The following is a 10,952-nucleotide window of genomic DNA, read 5'->3' on the forward strand; positions in this document are numbered from 1 at the left end:
TATAAAATGTATTTTTTGTTAATATTTTTGGGTGTCTGGAACGGATTAATTGGATTTACATTATTTCCTATGGGAAATATTGCTTCAGTTTTCGTACATTCGGTTTTCATCTGACTTTTTCGAACAGATTACCCACGAAAACCGAGGTTCCACTGTACTTTTTTTACATTTTAGTTAATAAAAAAATTGTGTGAAATAGGCCGATAATGTCACTTGATGTTGTTTGCAGGCCCCTGAATCAAATTGAAATCGCATCATAGCATATTTTTAAATATGGACAAACATTAGCTGGCTTGGACGCTTGATATAGGATCATACCGTGACGAGAGTGGCGATTTACACCCCTGCTCATGAAACATAAGGAGCAACACTTGTACATGAACTTATACTATTTACTGTCATTCTTTAGATGTTCCCGCTTGTACTGGAGCACTGTGGACCCCCGCAGGTGCTGTAAGTACACCTGTAAGGTGACAGAAGTGAGCACACCCCTCCCTGGTGAGGAGCAAGATCCTCCATGGGACCAAGAAGACAACCACACCATAGTCCACAGTCCAAACCACCAAAGAGGTGAGCGGGACCTTGCAGTTTGCTCAGATATGAAAAAACATGAGAGTGGTGAGAAACCGAAACAGCAACTGGAAGATGCTAAAATTCTCTGTAGAGCTGAGAGAACTTCACAGTTGGCTGGTAATTCTCTGGGTTAGTTGCAGAAATCAACACATTATGTATTTCGCTGTCATGGATTTTTGATTATATACTAATCAGAGCAGATGTAAATACTTTTTCATATTATATGACCAGTTGCACTGTGGTTAGACCTAAATACACTAACTTCTTTGACAGACATGGAGTCCCCTGATTGTTTAAGCTCCTCATCCAGCCCAATAAAGTCTTCTACTCCATCACCCAACTCTAAACAGCACAGTACACCAGGACCAAAAAGTCCTGGTTACACACAAACCAGGAGACCAGCAGGAGGCTCTTCTCGACCTCTCCCATCTCCAGGTAAATAGAATTTCAGAGGCATTTTTTGTTTTAATTGTATTTTTATGGTATTTCTTTGAAAGTCTTGTAAGTACAGTATCTTAGAGGAAGATGCTGACTGTTGTGTACACTTTTGCACTGAACAAAATTCAGCGTATCTGGCCTTTTTGGTGGGGTCCTGGAAGAGGCACCACCTGGGCACGATTATTGTTTAAATGAGAATAATGACACATACTTTGACCGTCTCCTCTTGAAGGTATACATGGTGTTGCACTTGTTCTTACATACAAAACAGCTTCTCAGATGAATGAACAGAGAGAGAGAAGATCAAATGCTGCTTTCTTTATCATCTCTGTGAACCTGTCCAGTTGTTACATTGAGTGGATTTGCTTCATAGACTGCTGATGTCAGAAAGTTACTAAATATGTTGGTAGTTTGGAGTGTTCAGTGAGCTAAATGATTTAAATAGACCCCTGAATTTAGCATTGTTCTCTGCTTCACTCTATTATTTGATGCTTTCAGGGTCTGTTCCTCCCAAATCACATCACGTCCTGACGCTGTGGGACCTTGATGACACTCGTCGACCTCGTAGGCTCTCATCAAGAAGCCGCTGTAGTTCCTCACCCACAGACAGCGATCCGTTTGTACCAATGACCCTCCGCTCCGGTGGCACTGTCCATTCCAGATGTGGCCTGTTCAGCTCCCCTCCAAGATCATCAAACTTTGGACCAGCCTCGCCTCCTCTCTCACAACAAAACTCAACATCTCCAGTCTGGAGCTCCCCAGCTAGATCCAACTCAAACTTCTCTGCAGGGCTGTCACCTCGGCAAGGAGCCGTCACTCATTCCCCTGGAGTGAGGCAAAACTTTAAAATCACCACCCCAGTCTCTGCTGAGGTTCCCCAGGACTTTTTAGCATCATCTGAGACAGAAGACGCAGCTGTGGCCACAACGGATGGGATCCCATTAGCCCCTGAAAACTTGGAAGAGGCAGTGGCACATCTGATGGCCCAGGAACTGCCTTATACCGTGTTTGATACTGATACTGATACGGAGGTAGCAGTGGCATCCATGCTGAATTCTAAGCTTGAGTTTGATGAGACCCTCCTCACTGAGAATGTGGCACTTCACTGTGGTGCCCAAGGCAGGAGGGGAGAGGTGGAAGGTACTGTGCAGGATGTGGATATGAAGGAGGATAGTAAGGAGGATGAACATTCAAGCCATTACTTAAAATTTTCGCGCATAGTGGTTTGTGACACAGCTAATGCCTCAGATGCCTCAGGTCAGCTCCATCCAGCACAGTCAATCTCACAGTTAGATGGAGCAGATGGTGGGTCAGAGAGTGATGAAAGCGATGCAGTCGACGATGAAACTCAGGAAACAGAAAGAGAAGATGGAAAGACAAAAATTCACACCAATCATAATACACCTACTAAACATCTGACAGTTGCTCTAAAGAGGCTGGAGTCAGTCTACACTCTGTCAAAGTCAACAGTCCAACAAGGAACAACTGAGCTGCAGTTTCAGGAAATTTCTTTACCATCTGCTCTTTCTGAATCAAGTTATGTACTCAGTGACATGTCAGTTCAAGAGGAAGAAGTCCAGATGAGTTCTGAAACACCAGAATCCCACAGTCAGGTGTTTTTGGATTCTACCACAGGCCATTTTGTGTCTGCTGAAGATGGCTCTTTAATGTACCCAAATAACAATGAAGATGACAATAGCTCATCATCTGACTCAGTTGAACCATTCAGAGATGATTTGAATGACCCCGACTATTCTCCAGAGGCTAAAACCAAAAAATCTCCCTTGGCACAAACGAAAACCATCCTTGTGAAGACATATCGTCCCTCATCAAACCTCAAACGCTTGTCACCAAAACCATGTAATCAGCAGCAGAATAAAATCAAATTGTTTCCCCCTCTGTCAAGACAATTGATAAATAATACATCTGTTTCTCCTGCTGCTGCCACTTTTTGTGCACTCCCATGCACAGTCACGTCCCCCATTTTGGTCAATGGCGTAAATGCTTCACCTGTTCAACCTGGCGTCACACGGGGCCAAACCATCGCAATCCGCTTGGACAACTACAGGCCAGAAAGTCAGCAGCGGGCAGAGACCCAGAATGAGGCTGCTAATTCAGCCCCGGCTCCTTCCCCTCAGATCTTGTTGGTCAACAGTCAAGGACAGATTCTCATTAAAGATCCAAGATCCAACACTTGCCATCCACTCAGTACAAATTCGCCTGCCTACAGTAAAATAAGCCAGATAGCCAAGATTCTGCATAGCAGTAATGCTTTGCAGCGCCCAGTCCCTCGTTTCATAATAAGGCCTTGCTCTGTCCTGCCTGCTACAAATGCATCTCCTGCCAGTAACCACACAACAACATCTGAGAGAAAAATCTTTTTCAGAGTGCTGCCTTCGAAAAGCACTGGAAATCCCGCTCCCACAGCTCCTGTGAGTGTGCATGGTGTTCCTGAGCCTGGTTTCACTAACAGTGAAGGAAGCACAGCTCAGGCTATTATTGACAGAGCCATGTCTACCCACCGTGACGCACCAAAAACAAAACCCATCATCCTCAGTAACTCCCAATCGCCAAAGGCCAGACATCGAAGACCACCCCAGTTTCAAGACACAGAAGATTCAGATCACATACCAGTTCCAAGCTCAGATTTACCCAGTGGTTTCCTCAGTGAACCAAATTTCAGCCTGCATCCAACACCTCTGTCATCCCGCCACCAGGTGCGTATCAAGAGAGTGTCATCAGTAACTGAAAGGCCCTCCAGGAAGAAATCCAAGATGGACTTCTTGAGAGATCCCTCAAGTGAGATGGATGAAGTTAATGAATCCAGGTATTGAACACTTAGTTTTGGTGTCACTGAAGTATAGAACTGAGTGTAAGATTGTAAAAAATAGGGCTAAAACTCTACCTGTGTTGTCCTAGAATTTTATAACAGTGTTTTATTTTAACAGACCAAGTGGTGTAAGAATGAAAGCTCCAACAATGAAGGATGTTCTTGATCTGGACCAAAAGAATTTGTCTGAGCCTGAGCCCTTGAGGATTACTGCTCCACCACTGCCAGGACCCTCCAGGTTAGTTCATTTTAAAGGTATCCTTATAGAGCCTTATTACTATACCATAAGAGGAAAATGGCCGGTGTCAGTTTACACAAATTTAACGATCAATGTTTACTCACTTCCATAGCTGCATTTATGTTTGTGGGATGGAAATGCAAAATAACTTATTCTAAAAGAGTACAACTTGCCACGGGGCAACTATGGTTCAGTGGGTAGAGTAGTCGTATCCCAACTGGAGGGTCAGAGGATCAAATCGCGGTGCCTGTAGTCCACGTGTCGAAGTGTCTTTGAACAAGACACTGAACCCCCAAGTTGCCGCCGATGGTTAGAGCCATCGGTTGAATTGGCACCGCAGATGGCTGCCTCGGTTCTGTACCGGAAACAAATTCCTTGTGTGTAACATACAGTACGTGGCCAAATAAAGGTGATTATTATTACAAAGTAGATTTTAAAGCAGTATTGTGTATAAACTTTAGTTTTTATCACAGGTAGAATTTCACAGCTCAGAGAGAAATGTGAGTCCATTAGATGGTACTGAAAATACCTGCTGTATGTACCATTCTCAATAGGCCTCTAAATAATGAAAGGCATTCTAGTACTCACATTTATTGTTTATTTTTGTACTTATTTGTTCATGCTTTCTGCTCAGGCGTCCTCAGGTTGAGAGTGCACCTACATCCGCACAAACCAACAGTCTCAGTCAAAGTAAAACACACACATGGTTCAGTGCCCGCCATGCAGACCTCTCTGAATGGTGCCCTTACTCAGGTTTGTGGCTTGATGGGAAATGTTGAATATTAAATGATATATTTGATTGTATTTGCCTGATAAGTTCTGATTCTTCAAATCTAATTGTTTAATTTTGGCTTTTTGTTGTACATAACACTTTTAGCAATGGCATTTATTTCTACAGGTTATAGCTCAGAAGACGACACATCTTCACCTAAACACAGAAAGAGGACATACATGAATCAGCCCCACCTGCGCTTTGAAATCACCAGTGACGACGGCTTTAGCGTTAAAGCTAACAGCATTGAAGGTAAGAGCTGTTTTTCCAACTTCTTGTTTCTTTTATTAGTAAATGCATTGTTCAACAGATGTCTTAATTTTAGACAAAATAAATTTATGAAGGTTTACTTCCAGTATAACTTGAGCACCTCATGGTGTGTCTATGCTGTTCCAGGAAGCTGAGAAGTCATCTTGTGGACATTCTGTGTTTGAGTCTCTCTTTTGTACTAGCAGGTATTGGTTAATGAAGTCATGTGCATATGCAGTGTTGCCAGACCCTCACATCTTCCTTATCTCTTTCCTCCATCAGTTGCCTGGCGTGCAGTGATTGACGGCGTCCTTGAAGCTCGAGCAGGTTTTCACCTGAAGCAGCTGCCTCTTGGTGGGATGAGTGGCCCACGGATGCTCGGTGTTATCCACGATGCTGTCATCTTTCTGCTGGAGCAGCTTCACGGGGCTGCAGACTGCAAACACCACCGCTTCCGCTTCCACCGATGTGATGACATCGAGGAGGAGCTTCCCCTCAACCCGAGTGGCTGCGCAAGAGCTGAAGTCTACACACGGTACAAACACAATTGCATTTACTTTTTGTGAAAAGTGTTTTTGTTATTAAGAGTTCATAAATGGTAATAAGGTCTGTTTGTTGTTTCTTTCACTCTCTTGTGTGTGATTTGGCATACACTTCAAATAAAATGTTTGTCTTTCCTACTGTTCCTTTGATTAGGAAAGCAACTTTTGACATGTTCAACTTCCTGGCATCACAGCACAGAGTGCTTCCGGACATAATAGGCCCCTTTGATGAAGAGGAGGATGAGTTCCCGTTGAAATCTTCCAGGTTAGGGGATTACATATTTTCCAGAATTGAAATTTGCTAAAGAAATTTGACAGACATGACTATGTTGATACTACCTCATTTGTGCATAACCCTGACAGAAGAGCCACTAGCAGTGAGCTTCCCATGGCAATGAGATTCAGACACCTGGAGAAGATCTCCAAAGAAGCAGTAGGAGTTTACAGGTAACGGCAACAACAACAAAGAAGTGTATAAAAAACATGTATCCTCAAATAAATTGACCCATTCCCTTCTCTATAATTCTGTCAGATCTCAAATTCATGGGCGCGGCCTTTTCTGTAAGAGGAACATCGAGGCTGGGGAGATGGTGGTAGAGTATGCTGGTACAGTGATTCGCGCCGTCCTGACTGATAAACGGGAGAAATATTATGACAGCAAGGTCAGTAAACATACTATACTCCTGTACTTATAAATCATCATATCATGACAGTCAGTTTCTGCCATTATTTTTTGCATGTTCTTTCCTGTTGAATTGTCTTGTCAACCTTAGACTATGAGCTAGAAGAAATTTAAATCAATAGGACAGTGATTGACTTGCTATATAAAATCTGTTTCCTGTGAATGCTTCACAATAAAAGCCACCCTGTGTTTCACCAGTCGTATGCATCTAATGTGAAGCTGCAGCACTAATGAAATGAGTGTTTCCTGTCAATCCCTTGTGTGTGGGTAGATAGGTGATTTTAATCTTGTGCAGAAATGCCACTAAAAATGTAAAGTGATATAAAGAGCGGTAACCAGAGGATTAAAATACACTGCCAGTATCAGAACTGAGTTTGATTTTAGGAAAATGTACGACTTTACACTGTTGAACATACTGGAAAAGTAAAAGATAATGACCAACTGCATTCTTTAATCAATCCTCATCAGGGCATTGGCTGCTACATGTTCCGCATCGATGACTTTGACGTGGTGGACGCCACGATGCAAGGCAACGCAGCCCGTTTCATCAATCACTCATGTGAGCCCAACTGCTATTCTCGTGTCATCAACGTGGATGGCCGCAAGCACATTGTCATCTTCGCCCTGAGGAAAATCTACCGGGGCGAAGAGCTCACCTATGACTACAAGTTTCCCATTGAGGACGAGAGCAACAAACTGCATTGCAACTGTGGGGCGAGACGCTGTCGTCGCTACTTAAATTAGTACATCACCACGCACACCACGTACCAGTAGCCATCCTGTTTAATACACTTGAATCCAGGAGTTGGATTTTGGTTAATTGAAGGTGACTCGTGATGTAGCCATAAGAATGAGGTCGCTGATGCACACAGACCTGATCTACTGAGAGTTGTCACTTTAATGGAAGTTTAAGCGCAAGGGCAGGATGCTTTGTTTCTGTGTCCTCTGAACTGCTATTAACAGTCACAGAAACCAGATTTCAGCCATATGTCAAAGCTTGGGACAAAGAGGATTCATGATTTTAGGCTGCTGGGTTTGTTCTGACCATCTCATACACCACACACTATTTTACATTGCTGAATTTGTTGTCTGTAACCTCTACTGGAACTGGGCTATACAACAGCAAGGAGGCGATCACTACCAGCTAAATATGGTGCACATTAAAATAACCTGATGCAGTTACTAGAATGTAAAGAAGGATCCATTGTTATGCTGGCTGGTGTTCTTGTCAACATAAGGTCACAGAGAAGAAAAGAGAATTTATCCAGCAACTTACTTTGACAGCCTTCTCCAGCAGCACTGGTGGCACAGCAGACAAGACCAAGTTTATTTCAGAACAAAATAAACACAGAACTAAAGCACCTTGCTTACACTGCAGTGTAGCTACATTTTAATGTCACCCTGGATACTACAAGTCTTGTGAGCAGGGACTCCAACATTTCAGGTGTTGGTGTGATTTGCCCTAAAAGATAGTTTTAATATAGTCCCCCCCCCCCCCTTCAGTCGAAATGTCCTGATTTTATTTGTAATGGCAAAGGTGCTGTGATCTGAATGCTTTTATCTCACTAATATAGCCTCTTCTTTATTTGTTCATTTGTGATGTTTGTGTATTTTATGGTCTTTGAGGGAGTTTCTTTGATGCAGGGTTAAAAGTGAATATAGTGATCTTGCTCTGCATAGTCCCTTATAAATCTTTTTGTATATTTGAACTATAAATGTATATTCAACAATTTGGTTGGAAATAAATGTTTGAGCTTTTAACTTCCTGTTTGTAAGTGAAGGCTAATTGAACTGAAGCTACTGCCGAGTAATGATCCTAGGTTAATCCTTTATTTGCAGCTGATTTGCACCCTCTTCCCCCTGTTTTTCATCTCACAGGTGTGCTACCTCAAAGGGGTTATGAAGCAAAGATTTAGTCACACAACACAATTTTTTGAAAAAAATGCTTCCTTAGTTCATTGTTCTTCAATCTTCCTAATCATTACATTTTGATAGTATAAAAACAAAAATACAATTAAATATGGACTTATTGTTATGTCGGCAATTATTTTGTAAGAATAGATAACCGCTGTTTTTGTGCTCACCACACCTTCTTATGGATGTAGATAGGATCCTTTAGTTTAGCCTGAAGGCTGTAGATTTGTTTTGTTTTTTAGGATTAACAATTGAGTCTGACAGAAATCTTTATTGGCTCAGTGGAGCGGTGCTTGTACATAGTTGTATAAAGAATTTCTAAACCTGTTAAATATTTTTTTTACCTACAATTTTTTTATTTATGTTCAATAAAATTTTGGAATGTTTGAAATTTGCTTTCCTTTTGCCTTTTCTACTACCTGTTTTATATTAAAATATTTGTGATTCATAAAAGAACATGCACAAATGTCCATTCAGTGCATTTTAATGTGTGTAAAATGTGATTTTTTTTTTTGGGTCAGTGCAATTTATTTTTCCTGCAGTGATACTAACAGTCTTTCATAATCGAATGTTTGTACCCAGTTGTATTCATATAGACAAATGGCAAACCAAAGTAGACTACATTAGTTTTAGTTAGCTGTATCTAACTGACAAATGAAATGCAATATATTGTATATATCTTAAACAATAATATAGACTACTGGTTTCCTATTGGAGCATCAGCACCCCTTTGCGAGATGTGATGTGATTGTGCTAATTACCAGGACAGAAAATAAGCAAAAGGTACATTTTGGTACTTAAAAATTACATTTGTATTTTATTTTCTTGCAGTAATGTCACCGAGTTCTTGCACACTTTTAAGTCTTTGTTAATTTCGGTGTTTCTAGAGGTGTGAAGTTGTGCACTTTCTAGGACTTCACACGCAACAGCTAAGAGAATTTTGTGAAGCAGAAATGTTTAACCATCATGTGATCCCTGTGACTTATCTTGTTGAGGGGTCATGACCCCCAGGTTGGTGGAATCAAATATATACACAGTACTCACACTATTTACAAGCTGCCTTGCAATTTTAGAACAGTCTTACTGGGATTTCTATGGATTACTGAGAAACCTCTTGAATCTTCCGGCAGCCTACTGCTGAGCAGTGACATCTGCAAACTGAACGGCTATAATCAGGGATATCAAAGTTAAAATAAGCACATGTATTTCTGGGTAAGTATGACATCTGTTTCATGTCATGTCTGTTTGAGTCTAAATCTGCTCTACTGTGATGAAGATGTTTTGATCATAAGCTCTATATTTTCATCTGTGCATATTTAACCTTCACTGCTTTCATATTATATAATTGCTGATTACATAACTGTTAAATGAAGGGTACTGTCAAATCAGAAGTGCCTTTAAGTGGCCTGTTGGTTTTATCCATTCATTTTGAGGACTTGTGTGCATATAAAGAGTTAACAGTGTGAGATATCCCTTACATTCAGACAAACATCAGCATAAAGGACCTTGTATTCCTGGCTTTGCTTGGAGCAGCATGTAAGAGAATGATTTTTTTTACGTCATGTTTTGACAAATAACTTTTTAAATGTACTATTATTCACTTATTTCACAACCCTTTATGTATTTTTTCACAGATGGCAGTGGTTTAGTATTTCTCTGGTTTCTACATCTTGTACTATCCATTATATGTTGTTTCAGATGCTGCATTTGAGGATGATAAGATTGTTGGAGGGTGTGAGTGTCCTAGACACTGTTCCCTAACAGGTGTGTCTGAATGCTGGATGCTACTTCTGTGGTGGATCCCTCATCTCCAGTCAGTGGGTGGTGTCTGCTGCTCACTGCTACAAGTTTTAAGTACAGAAGGTCACATTCTGCATCGCCTCAAATGCTTTAATGAGGAATGTGTCCAGATAGGACAAACAAAAATAAAATCTATTTACCATTTGCAGGATTAAGATAACTGACAAAAGACATAAAAATCTCCCAATGGCTCCTATAACTCATTTGATACTCAACAGATGTCTACCTTTCCAAAGTAACACAGCTGTAAGTACATATGTACTATATAAGCAGAACTATGTGACTTTAGAGGTACATGTACAAAATAACACTATACCTTTATTACAAATTTTAAATGTAGCCTACTTTATTAGAGATAAAACACATTATCTCAATGTATTATACTTTTTGCTGCTACAGCCTTACTTCATCTGATATGACCAGTAGTTTATGGTGACTAAATTAAGCCAAGCTTTGATGCTGCACAGAAAATCTTAAAATGATGCCGAAATCATTTTTCAGAAAACAGACTCTAAATTCTCTAACATTGCTACCTTCACCTGTCATGTCTAAGTCCATCTTGGTGAGCATAACATCGCTGTAAATAAGGGCGCCAAGCAGTGGATTGACACTGCCAAGCTGATTAAGCACCCACAGTACAACAGCTACAACCTGGACAACAACATTATGCTGATCAAACTGAGCTGCCCTGCCACCCATAACAGCTACATGCGGACTGTGGCCCTGCCCTCTCACTACCCTGTGGCAGATGAGAACGGCCTGGTGTCAGGGTGGGGCAACATGTCTGCCAACGGAAGTAAGTTGAAGATGAGAGAGGAAGGAGAGGAAATAAGGGACAATATACTGTAAATGTGCTCTCAAATAATGCTGTAGGATGTTATGGTTACTGTAGGATCCAGAATTTTTAGAGCTTG

General features: G+C 41.2%; 1 protein-coding gene across 1 annotated transcript in view; it reads left to right on the forward strand.

Moving 5' to 3' along the window:
- Window positions 1-10,952, forward strand: part of LOC109973928 (histone-lysine N-methyltransferase 2A-like) — a 36,625-nt gene that overhangs the window by 22,958 nt on the left and 2,715 nt on the right. The window contains 13 exon segments of the mRNA XM_020623829.1: window positions 410-570; window positions 1,510-2,871; window positions 2,983-3,810; window positions 4,978-5,103; window positions 5,383-5,635; window positions 5,797-5,907; window positions 6,006-6,089; window positions 6,175-6,304; window positions 6,793-7,038; window positions 9,723-9,774; window positions 9,937-9,997; window positions 9,999-10,096; window positions 10,589-10,834. Of these exon segments, the coding sequence (XP_020479485.1) occupies window positions 410-570; window positions 1,510-2,871; window positions 2,983-3,810; window positions 4,978-5,103; window positions 5,383-5,635; window positions 5,797-5,907; window positions 6,006-6,089; window positions 6,175-6,304; window positions 6,793-7,038; window positions 9,723-9,774; window positions 9,937-9,997; window positions 9,999-10,096; window positions 10,589-10,834 (3,758 nt within the window).

This window comes from Monopterus albus, unplaced genomic scaffold, assembly GCF_001952655.1.
Source record: "Monopterus albus unplaced genomic scaffold, M_albus_1.0 scaffold310.1, whole genome shotgun sequence".
In the NCBI taxonomy this organism is placed as follows: Eukaryota; Metazoa; Chordata; class Actinopteri; order Synbranchiformes; family Synbranchidae; genus Monopterus; species Monopterus albus.